Raw genomic sequence first — 13,088 nt, 5'->3', positions numbered from 1 at the left:
CAACATTACTACAGCCATCATCAACAGCATGACCATCATCATCATCATAAACAATGCCACCACCACCATCATCATCATCCCACTCAACACATCATCATTACCATCATAACTACCACCACCATCATCATCATCACAAGAATACAAGCTCACTGAGGGCATAGGTTGTTTTCAATTGATTTTCTTTTTCTTACTGTATTCCTGGGGTCTGGTACACAGTAGGTGGCCAAAACAAATTTGTCCACTCACTATCACTAGATTTACTATGATTTTCCATCTTTATTTGAGTGAAAATGACAGAGATGTTTACACTAATCAGGTATGCTCTCATAGAGATGTCATGGACTGATACTTACTTGTGGGGCTGGAGAGGGAGGATGGAGTCCCTGAGGTTCCAAGATCCACTGTGGAGTTCCCAGGAGCTGAGGAGAAGTCCTCATCAGTGAAAGCAGAAAGCACTCTCTTGGCAGAAATGGCAAGAGGGGAGACTATTTATGGGGTTTGTTGCATGTGTGGCTTGAGCTGGGTCGGTCTCTTGAGCAGGGCAGAGGGGCACTTAAATAATTTCTGCCCTCCTAAATCTTTTGCTTATGAAGAGGACTTAATGGGTTTATGAGGAGGGGCCAGCTCCTGCTCCTCTTGGTGTAGGAACCGAGGCATGTAGACATGAGTTGAATACTCACTGCTGGTGGTGGACACAGAGCTCTGATGGGTGAAACCTGCATAGAGAAGAAGGGAGGAGAGTGGGTAAGAGACAAGGAGAGGTGGGGGACCAAATGGAGGTCAATGCTACCCTGGTGCAATGAACTGAGTTTCATGGTACAGGGACCATTGAAGATTTCCTATCAGCATCCTCACTTCAGGAAAGAATGCCCTGAAGGAACACAGTCCACAATGGTAAGGAAACCATGAAGTCCAGACCTTAGTCATCCCATGTAGAGCACATGACAGAATTTTCAAAGGCCAGGCAGGGAGTGTGACCTCTAGTTAGAGATTAGAGGCTGCCTGGCAAGGAGGAAGAGATTTCAACCACATCACAGCCACTCACCATTGACATAGAGACTGTTCCTGTCCAGGGTGTAGGGACCCAGCTTTTCAATGCCGTTGGTCAGCTTGCTTAGCTCCCAGTACAGCTGCTCCCTGTTGAGTCCAGGGCTTTTAGGATCAAGGTGGTGGGTGCAGATGGCATCCACTCCAGTGGCTGCCCCATCCTTCTCGGGCCTGGGGAGGGTCAGTGGGAAAAATGACAATGAAAAGATTATCTAGGAAGGGTCTTGTGATTGCTGAGGGAAGGACAGCAAGGACCAGAGAAATGAGAAACCTGGGAAAGAGGTGAGAAGCCACATCGACTCTTAGTGCATGGACTATTTGCTTGCTGAAGACTGTGAGCGGAGTCACGGACACAATGACAAGATGAAACTGACATTTTCATGGACGGGACAGGGGAGCCAGACTTGAGCCCAGTGAAGAGCTCGAAATGAGGATGAAAGTATGTGGATGAGGCATGATGGTCCTGAGAGAAATCCTGGGGACAGAATTTAACATGTAAAGGAAAGGGAGGCACAGGGAATGGAGGGAATTCAGAGGGATGATAAGGGGAGGGGCTCAATCCTGATGATGGGCCATGCAGATTCTCTCTGTTGAGGTGGAGTGTAGGGGTGTTACTGTCAGGAAACACACTGATCCTGAAGCCAGCGACTCCTGAATTCCACCTTTGATAAGGATATCCCTAGGAAGTGCAGCAAGGAAGCAGTGCAAAGTCTTTTGGAGTGAGTACAAGTGGGGCAGCCAGGCTGGAAATTCTAAGTTCTCACCTGAGCAAGGTCAATCTGCAGCCAGAGTACAGAGGGCCGACACTGGTGTTCTTGAACAAGGGCTTGAGCTGTGGAAGAGGGCAGTGAGTAGGAGGGCTAAGTTTTATGTAAGAGCCAGGCAGAAGTGAGGTGGGCAGGGCTGGCCTCAGTGGGGGAGGCTTGCATCTCTCTTTTTTTCTTTTTTTTGTGAGATGGAGTTTCGCTTTTTTGCCTAGGCTGGAGTAAAGTGGCACGATCTTGACTCACTGCAGCCTCTGCCTCCTTGATTCAAGTGATTCTCTTGCCTCACCCTGCCAAGTAGCTGGGATTACAGGCATGCACCACCATGCTCAGCTAATTTTTGTATTTTAGTAGAGATGAGGTTTCACCATGTTGGCCAGGCTGGTCACAAACTCCTGACCTCAGGTGATCCACCTGCCTTGGCCTCCCAAAGTGCTGGTATTACAGGCGTGAGCCACCGCTCCCAGCTGAGGCTTGCATCTCTTGGGGCAAGAGTGGGTTGGGTTTGATATTCTTCCATCACCCTGGAATGGATGATGTAAGAGGGACTGGGTATCATGAGCAGGGCAGAGTGTGGAGGGCAGGACACTAACCAGACCCTGCAGGACCCTCTCCGTGGTGTTGAACTTCCTGGAGCCAGGGCGACGCATGTCCTCCTCATACTGCAGGTTGGTGATGGTGAAGTTGAGGGTGAACGGCATCAGGAGAGGGCCAGCAGCTGTAGTGGGAGTGGGAAATAGACATTATGTTCAAAGTAGAGAGAATAGCACTTTGCAATAACCATATGCAGCAATTAAATTGAGTGACATAATAAATATTTTCCATGCCTTTCTTATCTATGATACAATTCATTTTCTAAAGTAGATTATATAATAGTAGTTAGATACCGAGCATAGCTCTTGGTACATATTTAGTGCTCAATATTGTAAGGTGATATCTGTTGTCTTTATTATCACCATCACCATCATAACTATCATTGTCATCATTATTATTATCACTATTGTCATCAAGTACCACCAGCACCACCATGACAATCCCCATCATGAACCACAAACATCATTATCACCATCATCACATTCAACATATCATTACCATCATAACCCCACCACCATCACCGATATCATTCTCATCACCATCATCGTCATTGTCATGGCCATCACCATCACCATCATCAACAATGTCAGTAGCATAATAATCATCATCATCATCAACACCACCACCACCACCACCACCATCATCACACTCAACATATCATTACCATCATAACCCCATCACCATCACTGACATCATCCTCATCACCATCATTGTCATTGTCATTGATATCACCATTACCATCATCAATGTCACTAGCATAATAATCATCATCATCATCATCAACACCACCACCATCATCGTCACATTCAACATATCATTATTACCATAATAACCCCCACCACCATCACCAGCATCATTTTCTTCAACATCATCATCATCATCATCATCATCGTCATTAACATCACTATCACCATCATCAACAGTATCACCATCATCATCATCATCATCATCAACAGCACCACCACCAACATCATCATCATGACAAGAATACAAGCTCACTGAGAGCAGAGATTTTGCATTGGTTTTGTTTTCCCTCCTGTATCTCTGGGATCTGGTACACACTAGGTGGTCATCAAATTTCTTTGGTCCACTCACTATCAGTAGATTTGCTATGACTTTCCGTCTTCATCTGAGTAAAAATGACAGAGATAACATGCTCTAATAGAGATATCATTGACTGGTACTTACTTGTGGGGTTGGGGCTGGAGGATGGAGTCCCTGAGGTTCCCACGTCCACTGTGGAGGTCCCAGGAGCTGAGAAGAAGTCCTCATTAGTGACAGCAGACAGCATTACCATGGCAGAAATGTCAAGAGGTGAGACTTTTATAAGGTTTGCTACATGTGGGATTGAGCTGAGCCTGTCTTTGAAACTGAGGCAGAGGGGAGCTTGAATAACTTCTGCCTTCCCAGCTGCTTTGCTCAAGAGGAGGACTTATGGGTTTATAAGGAGGGGCAGCTCCTGCTTTGCTTGGTGTAGGATCATGGGCATGTGGACATGAGTTGAATACTCACTGCTGGTGGTGGGCATAGAGCTTCGATGGGTGAAACTTGCATAGAGAAGGAGGGAAGAGTGTGGGTAAGTTACAAGGAGATGTGGGGGACCAAATAGGGGTCAGGGCTACCCTGGTGCAATGGAAGGAGTTTCATGCAGCAGGGACCATTAAAGATTTTCTATCAGCACCCTCACATCAGGGAAGAATGCCCTGATGGAATTCATTCCATGATGATGAAGAAACCATGAAGTCCTGGCCAGGCGCTGTGGCTCAAGCCTGTAATCCCAGTACTTTGGGAGGCCAAGGCAAGGCGGATTACAAGGTCAAGAGATTGAGACCATCCTGTCCAACATGGTGAAACCCTGTCTGTACTAAAAATACAAAAATTAGCTGGGTGTGGTGGTGGGCGCCCGTAGTCCCAGCTACTCGGGGGGCTGAGGCAGGAGAATTGCTTGAATCCGGGAGGTGGAGGTTGCAGTGAGCTGAGGTCATGCCACTGCACCTCAGCCTGGCGACAGAGCGAGACTCCATCTCAAAAAAAAAAATTATTAAACCTGAAAATCGGAGAGGAAAAAAGATTGATAAATAACAAAATGAACAGAACCTCAAGGTCTCTTGGGGCAACATCATTTCATTGGAGGTCCAAAGGGGAGAAAGAATCAGAGCAGAAAACAAGCAAACACTTTGAGACTCAAGAAGCTGAGAAAACTTTAAGCAGGATAAACTCAAAGAAAACCATGCCCAGACACACTGTAATCAAACTACTGAAAATCAATGATGAAGAACAAATTTTGAAAGCACCTAGAAAAAGTGACATCACTGATCATGGAATGACTTGCTTTATAATACTTGTTACATATATACAAGCCCGGAGGAGTTAGGCATGTCACATAAATGGTTGAATTGATTAGAGCAGAACAGTGAGGAAGTGGAGAGTGAACATCCTGTCTACAGCATGTAAAAAGTTTGCAGTGTTGTGACTCACAAAACAGAAGGCCTGAAGGTGGAATTTAAATTACGGGACACCAGGTTCTATCCCATAATTCCAGAATCACAAGGCAGGGTTAAGGGTTAGGAATGCCCAACTTCCATCTTTTTTGTTTTTTTTTTTTTTTTGAATTGGAGTCTAGCTCCATTGCCCAGGCTGGAGTGCAGTGGCACGATCTCGACCCCTGAGAAAATTTCTGACTGATGCAGGAAAATTGCATGAACCCGGGAGGTACAGGTTGCAGTGAGCCGAGATCGTGCCACTGCACTCCAGACTGGGTGAGAGAGCGAGACTCCATCTCAAAAAAAAAAATTAATTAAAAAAATTAGAAAGCTGAGACGATGTCAACCACAGCTGGTCTCCAGGAATCGCTAGTGCAAAGCTCCCGAGGCTGGACAGAGGTTAGGGTGCTAGAAGACCACTCAAGCACCTGGCGTGGTCAAAATTTAGAGAGTGGGCCTGGTGTGCTGGCTCATGCCTATAATCCCAGCACTTTGGGAGGCCGAGGCGGGTGGATCACTTGAGGTCAGGAGTTCGAGACCAGCCTGGCCAACATGGTGAAACCCTGTCTCTACTAAAAATACAAAAAATTAGCCAGGCGTGGTGGCGTGCACCTGTAATCCCAGCTACTCGGGAGGCTGAGGCAGGAGAATCACTTGAACCTGGGAGGTGAAGGTTGCAGTGAGCTGAGATCACTCCATTGCACTCCAGCCTGAGTGAGAAAACAAGACTCCATAAGCAAAAAAAAAATAGACAGTGAGAGGGAGAGTGGAACAGGCCAAGGCTGGGTGGTCAGCAGGGAACAGACCATGCAGTGTTAAATTTCATAGATGCCAGGGAGGAGCTTCCTACCTGTGGAGCTGGGGATGGAGGATGAGGAAATCCCTGGGGAGAATATAGAAGTCACTGGAGCTGAGAAAAAAAGAACATGGAAGAATGATTGGGTGTCTTCCTAAAGGAATATGGGACAGGAACTGCTAATTGGAATTTGGGCTTCTGTCTTGACTCACACCAAGACCTTGATGGGTTAGGGGCTGCTCTGAGGCTGTGGCTGGGCACTTAGGGAGGGAGAATGATCAGTTTCTCTTCTGAGGAATGCACCTTGGGGAGGAAGGGTCCCAAGGCCATTGGAATATCACTGGTTTGAATACTCACTGCTGGTGGCAGGGGTCCGGTACTGATGGTTATAACCTGCAGATAGGGAGGAAAGAGTAAAGAAGGACAATTATGATGGGTGAGAGGCAGGGGAGGGGAAGATGGTAGATCTAGAAATGGAAATCATGGGAAACTTTCATGATGAGCCCATCTGGGCTATCCCTCAGCCAGCCAGAGGGAAGGGAAGGGCTTCCACCTTCGATGTGTGACTTCAGCTCACAAGGGAACCTCTATCTCTCAGCCCAGAGTGGCCAAAGTTGAACAAGTCATGGACATTTCATTGAGAAGAGGTGGGGCCAAGATCTTTTGTGAATAAAGAATAATGGCTACATTTTATTTGGTACATATTTTGTGCTTTGTCCTTTGACAATAAGGGTGGAGATCATCATTATTATTATTCCTGAAATAAAAATACCATAATAGCTGTCCCTATTTATTGGGAATCTAGTATGCACCAGCAATAATAATAAATACATTACAAGGGTGGAAAGACACATGTATGGATGAGTGGGCTTTCTACCCATAAAGATAATTTAGTTTGATTCTTACTCTCTCAGCTTACCTCCTTTCACAAAACTTCATGATAGTGTAATTTTTTTCCACCTTACTTTGTGTGTGTGTGTGTGTGTGTGTGTGTGTGTGTGTGTGTGATGTAGAATTGACGAAAAAGTGATCGGTGAAGAGAGTGGTATTTTTAGGTAAAAGTATAGAGAAATGAGGGATAGAAATGGTTCATATGGGGCTGGGCTTGGTGGCTCACACCTGTAATCCCAGCACTTTGGGAGACTGAGATAGGCGGATCACTTGAGGTCAGGAGTTTGAGACCAGCCCGGCCAACATGGTGAAACCCTGTCTCCACTAAGAACACAAAAATTAGCATAGCATGGCACTGGGCGCCTGTAATCCCAGCTACCCGGGAGGCTGAGGCAGGAGAATCACTTGAACCTGGGAGGCGGAGGTTGCAGTGAGCTGAGATCATGCCATTGCACTCCAGCCTGGGCAACAGAGTGAGACCATGTCTCAAAAAGAAAAGAAAAGAAAAGAAGAAGAGAAGAGAAGAGAAGAGAAGAGAAGAGAAGAGAAGAGAAAAAAGAAAGAAAGAAGAAAGAAAAGAAAAGAAAGAAGGAAGGAAGGAAGGAAGGAAGGAAGGAAGGAAGGAAGGAAGGAAGGAAGGAAGGAAAAGAAAGAAAGAAAGGCTTCATATGGTTTGGAATACTGGAGAAAAGTTGGCAAAACGGGTGTGGTGGTAAAAACAAGAGACTTCAGGATGAGAGGGGTGGCGTTGCCATTGGAGCAAGAAAGGAATTGGGGAAAAGAGAATTTGTCCTGAGTGTTTCTCTAGGTCATGGATTGCATCTCCTTTGAGGCTCTGTGAGAGATACAAGGAAAGACGGAACCCAGGGCAGCCCTGTAATTTATCTGGGTTGTTCCTGAATTATCTCATTTGATTATCAGAACAATCCCACATAGTATTTTTATTCCATTCTACAGGGGGAACACTAAAGTCTAGGGAGGTTACATGGCTTGTCCTGCATCCAACAAAACAGACATCTGTCTGTCATTCAATAGTACCACACTGTTAAGCCATGCCCTAAATTGGTCTTAATCCTATGGACACAGAACAGGATGTGTACTTGATACTACAATGAAATACTTTGTGTGTATTATCTCCTATGTCAAGGATAGAGGAATATATATCCTCTATTTCAAGTCAGATATAAAGGAAATCTCCAAGTGGATTCAGAGGGGAAATAACAAATTCAGTATTAGGTTAGATCATTAGCATAGAGGCCATTCATGCCTCATTCCTGTCCTGAGATTGGGGCTTGCTCTATTTGGACGATCCACAGTGATGTCTTGTAGTTAGGAGCCTGGAGTTTTCATGAGTCTCCAATCTTCATTGGGAGTTTTCATACTGTCCTGTGTTATAACTGAGTAATTCTGGGCTAATTACTTCCTCCCTGGATGCATAAAGGCTCTCTGTAGAAATGAGTATAGTAACTCACGGAGGTTTGGGTAATATTAATGGGAGATAATGCATACAAAGTTCTCATCACAATTCCTGGCACAATTCCTCTTTTTTTTTTTTTTTTTTTTTTTCAGACAGAATCTTGCTGTGTCGCCCAGGCTGGAGTGCAGTGGCACAATCTCAACTCACTGCAACCTCTGCCTCCCGGGTTCAAGCAATTCTCCTGCCTCAGCCTCCCGAGTAGCTGGGATTACAGGCACATGCCACCAAGCCTGGCTAATTTTTGTATTTTTAGTAGAGATGGGCTGGTCTCGAACTCCTGACCTCAGGTGATCTGCCTGCCTCAGCCTCCCAAAGTGCTGGGAATATACGTGTGAGCCACTGCGCCCAGACCTACAGTTTCCTTTTGATAAAAATGAGCTGCTGTTATGGTTGCTATTCTTGGTGGTGGCATTGCTGTTTGGGTCATTGTTGCCATTGGTGTTGTGTAAACAGTTATTATTTGAGTGGTATTTGCTCAGGGTGGGGTTATTTCATGAAGTCAGTGGATTCCACTGGCCCATGGAAACTGAGAATTTGCCTTGAGTTGTCATGATGGAGAAAATGAAAGGCAGGAGGGTGAACTGGGCACCCACTGCCCACTGAGGAGACTCAACCATAGGGCCCTCCCTCACCCATTTCTTTCTCCATCGTCTGCAAACTCCAGCTGGGCTCTTACAGGTTCAAGGTGGAGGAGGAAACATTTCATTCCAGCAGGTGAAAGGGAAGAGGAAATTGGCCTCCTTTGATGTGCTAGGCATTGAAAAATGAGCCCTCAAAGAACTACGAGATTTGTACCAGAATTTGGAATCTGTGTACAGCAGATGCTCAACCTCAGCCCTACTGACACTTTGGTCCGGATAATGGTTTTGGTAGTAGGCTGCTTTGTGCATTGTTGGATGTTTTGCAACATCTCTGGCCTCTACTTACTAGATGCCATTAGCAGATGGCCGGGTGCTGTGGCTCATGCCTGTAATCCCAGCACTTTGGGAGGCTGAGGCAGGCGGATCAGCTGAGGTCAGGAGTTCAAGACCAGCCTGGCCAACATGGTGAAACTCCATCTCTACTAAAAATACAAAAATTAGCCAGGCGTGGTGGCGTGCACCTGTAATCTCAGCTACTTGGGAGGCTGAGGCAGAATTGCTTGAACCCGGGAGGCAGAGGTTGCAGTGAGCCTAGATCGCGCCATTGCACTCCAGCCTGGGCAACAAGAGTGAAACTCTGTCTCAAAAAACAAATAAAAAACAAACAAACAAACAAACAAAAAATGAAAATGTCTCCAGACACTGTCAAATGTGTCCTGGGGTGCAAAATTGCCCCTAGTTAAGAACTACTGGTGCAGAGTGACCTGGGAGTGTAGGAGACCCCAGCTGCAGCATAGACACTCACCGTTAACACAGAGGCTGTTTCTGTCCAGGGTGTAGGGCCCCAGCTGGGTGATGTCGTGGGTCAACTGGCTCAGTTCCCAGTACAAATGCTCTCTGTCCAGCCCAGGGCTTGTGGGGTCAGGATGGTAGGTACAGACAGCGTCCACTCTGGTGGCTGCCCTGTCCTTCTCAGTCCTGAAGTGATTGGGACATACAAATGGGAACATTCAGAGACGTGGGAGAGTTAAATAGTCTGTTCAACTCTCTTTTCAAAATGGAGCCTCCCACATTCTTGGTCTTAGGACACCTCTATTTACTGGGTGTTGTCTGGTTTCTCAGACACATTTCTTTCTGGGTCTTCTTTATACAGCCCTATCTCCCTTCTGTAAAGAGATTGATCTCCAGGGTCTCATTCTTAACTGACCTCTCTCTCTCTCTCTGTTTTTTTTTTTTTTTTTTTTTTTTTTTGAGCCGGAGTCTCACTCTGTTGCCAGGCTGGAGTGCAGTGGCGCGATCTCAGCTCACTGCAACCTCCGCCTCCCAGGTTCAAGCGATTCTCTTGCCTCAGCCTCCCAAGTAGCTGGGATTACAGGCAGGTGCCACCACACCTGGCTAATTTTTGTATTTTTAGTAGAGTCTGGGTTTCACCATGTTGGCCAGGATGGTCTCGATCTCCTGACCTCATGATCTGCCTGCCTTGGCCTCCCAAAGTGCTGGGATTACAGGCGTGAGCCACCGCGCCCCACCCTAGACACTATTAATGCTTAAAATACTACAAAATGTCTCTAGTGTGTCCTCTAATCCCAACTCCACCCCAAACTATTGATGATACCCCCTCATCCCACAATTCATTCACTCCTCATGCAACTATACTCCATGTGCTCATCCATCCACTCAGGCAGTCCCCCCATCAATCAATCTCCTTTCTTCCCTCCTCTTCCTTCTTTTTCCTGTCTCCTCCCTTCTTCTCTCCTTCCCTCCTCTTCTTTTTTCCTCCCATCTCTTCTTTTCTCTTCCCGTCTCCTCCCTTCTTCTCTCCTTCCCTTCTCTTCTTTTTTCCTCCCATCTCTTCTTTTCTCTTCCCGTCTCCCTCTGTCACTCCTCCATCACTCCCTTCCTTCCATTTTTCATTTTCATTCATTCATTCGTGCAATTGCTACTTGCCCCACACTCTTGAATTTTACAGAATTTTTTTCATGTACTAGGCTATTTCTTCCATCGATCCCATTCCATAAGATGTGCCGCCCCTTTAAATAATATCTTTGCCAGTGTTTACCTTCTGGCCATTGTTCACTCAACTGTCAAAACTTGGCTCAGGCATCATCTTCTCCAGCTTCTGCCCAACTCTCCCAGGTTGAGCTAAAAGTCCTTTTTCTGGGCCCCTGTGGCCCTGTGTAGAGGTGTATTGTTGTCCTAACTCTGTTTCTCCTAGTGTTTTAAGTCCATGTGGTTGCTGCCTTCTCTACATTGTGGGCTCCTTGAGGGAAAGGCCCATGGTTGACTCTCTCGGTACCCTTAGCCCCTGTCACATGGTGTGACCTGAGGCGCCTCATTCCATGTTCACTTAATGAGTCAATGCTGCCCTTTCTAACAGGTGAGCCTCAGTGCTCCCTGCCTCTGCTTCTCCAAATAATTTAAGGTCCTTGAGAGACAGCTCTTTCAGGAAGCCCTCTGTGATATACTCAGCCAGAGAGGGTGCCTTCTAAGTCTTCATTGCTGGAAGACCCCAGTCATTGATAATCCTTGCTTACTGGGTGTCAGGCTCAGGTCCTCACCTCCAGGTGAGCTTGCCTATGAGCGTGCAGCCCTTCATGATGTGAGGGAAGGAAGTCTTACCTGAGCAAGGTCAGTCTGCAGCTGGAGTAGCCAAAACCAACACTGGTGTTCTTGAACAAGGGCTTGAGCTAGAGAAAGGAAGGGAGATGAGCAGGATAGAATGAGTGGACCAGGTGGGGCAAGGGCAAGGTGGGCCATGGTAGGCACTGTCCAGCTCTTACCAGGTGATTCAAGGTCTTCTCGGTAGAGTTGAAGATCAAGGAGCCTGGGTGCCCCATGTCTGGGGTATAAAGCAGGTTGGTGATGGTGAAATTGAGAGTAAATGGCATCAGCACTGGACTCACAACTGCTGGAGAAAGAAAGGAAAGAGAGAGAGAGAGAGAGAGCCCATCTCGATCTCAGTCTTGAGCTACATGTGGCGTAAGGAGCTAATACTGTTTACCTGACCATAGTGTTCAGTAGGTGAAGTTTGAGATAACCCATCTGGGCTATCCCTCAGCCAGCCAGAGAAAGGGGAAGGGCTTCCACCTTAGATATGTGACTTCAGCTCACAAGGGAACTTCAATCTTAGCCCAGAGTGGCCAAAGTTGAACAAGTCATGGACATTTCATTGAGAAGAGGTGGGCAAAGATCTCTTATGCTCAGGTCTTGGGGCACAAATACTTGAGCAGGCAAGAAATCCAAATATGGCTGACCCCCCAGCAACACGAGTTTGAACTGTGTGGGTCCACTTATACGTGGATTTTCTTCCAGCTCTGCCACTCTTGAGATAGCAAGACCCACCCCTCTTCTTCCTTCCCCTCGTCAGCCTGCTCAACATGAAGAGGATGAGGATGAAGACCTTTACAATGGCCGGGTGCAGTGGCTCATGCCTGTAATCCCAACACTTTGGGAGGCCAAGGTAAGTGAATCACCCGAGGTCAGGAGTTCAAGACCAGCCTGGCCAACATGGTGAAACCTCGTCTCTACTAAAAATACAAAAATTAGCCAAGCATGGCGGTGCACGCCTATAATCCCAGCTACTTGGAAGGCTGAGGCATGAGAACCGCTTGAACCTGGGATGCAGAGGTTGCAGTGAGCTGAGACTGTGCCACTGGATTCCAGGCTGAGCAACAAAGCAGGACTCCGTCTCATAAAAAAAAAAAAAAAAAAAAGAAAAACTTGATGATCCACTTATGATTTTCTTAATAACATTTTCTTAGCTCTAGCTTCTTAGTTTATTGTAAGAATACAGTATATAATACACATAGCATACAAAATATATGTTCATTGACTATGTTATCAGTAAGGCCTTCTGGTCAATGGTAGGCTATTAGTAGTTAAGTAAGTCAAAAGTTATGGCTGGGTGCGGTGAAGTTAAGGAAAATCAAAAGTTATGGCTGGGTGCAGTGGCTCACGCCTGTAATGCCAGCACTTTGGGAGGCCAAGGTGAGCAGATCACCTGAGGTCAGGAGTTCAAGACCGGCCTGACCAACATGGAGAAACCTCATCTCTACTAAAAATACAAAATTAGCTGGGCGTGGTGGCACATGCCTGTAATCCCAGCTACTCAGGAGGCTGAGGCAGGAGAATCACTTGAACCTGGGAGGCAGAGGTTGTGGTGAGCTGAGATGGTGCCACTGCACTCCAGCCTGGGCAACAAGAGCGAAACTCCATCTCAAAAAAAAAAAAAAAAGTTATATGTGGATTTTTGAATGCGTAGGGGTCAGCACCCTGAACCCTCATGCTGCTCAAGGGCCCAGCTGTAGTAATAATTGCCAGGAAGGAAGTGAGCATAGAGGTAGAATAGTGATTGGCTGTGTGCAAGATGCGTGTATGGGGAAATTGCTACTTTATAAAGGGTGATCCAAGTTGAGATTTGAAGGACAAGAACACCAGGTGCAAAGACTCTGAGGA

General features: G+C 46.5%; 1 protein-coding gene across 1 annotated transcript in view; it reads right to left on the bottom strand.

Annotated features, from left to right (window-relative positions):
- The window catches only part of MUC16 (mucin 16, cell surface associated), a 132,472-nt gene that overhangs the window by 69,393 nt on the left and 49,991 nt on the right, over positions 1-13,088 (bottom strand). The window contains exons 7-16 of the mRNA XM_030821778.1: positions 11,414-11,541; positions 11,253-11,320; positions 9,435-9,611; positions 3,918-3,952; positions 3,594-3,659; positions 2,405-2,529; positions 1,812-1,879; positions 1,046-1,218; positions 681-716; positions 354-419 (exon numbers count right to left, since the gene is read on the bottom strand). Coding sequence (XP_030677638.1) covers positions 354-419; positions 681-716; positions 1,046-1,218; positions 1,812-1,879; positions 2,405-2,529; positions 3,594-3,659; positions 3,918-3,952; positions 9,435-9,611; positions 11,253-11,320; positions 11,414-11,541 — 942 coding nt within the window. The remainder of the gene's footprint in view (positions 1-353; positions 420-680; positions 717-1,045; positions 1,219-1,811; positions 1,880-2,404; positions 2,530-3,593; positions 3,660-3,917; positions 3,953-9,434; positions 9,612-11,252; positions 11,321-11,413; positions 11,542-13,088) is intronic.

Source organism: Nomascus leucogenys, chromosome 10, assembly GCF_006542625.1.
Source record: "Nomascus leucogenys isolate Asia chromosome 10, Asia_NLE_v1, whole genome shotgun sequence".
NCBI classification, from domain to species: Eukaryota; Metazoa; Chordata; class Mammalia; order Primates; family Hylobatidae; genus Nomascus; species Nomascus leucogenys.
This window is presented reverse-complemented; position numbering and strand designations above follow the sequence as displayed.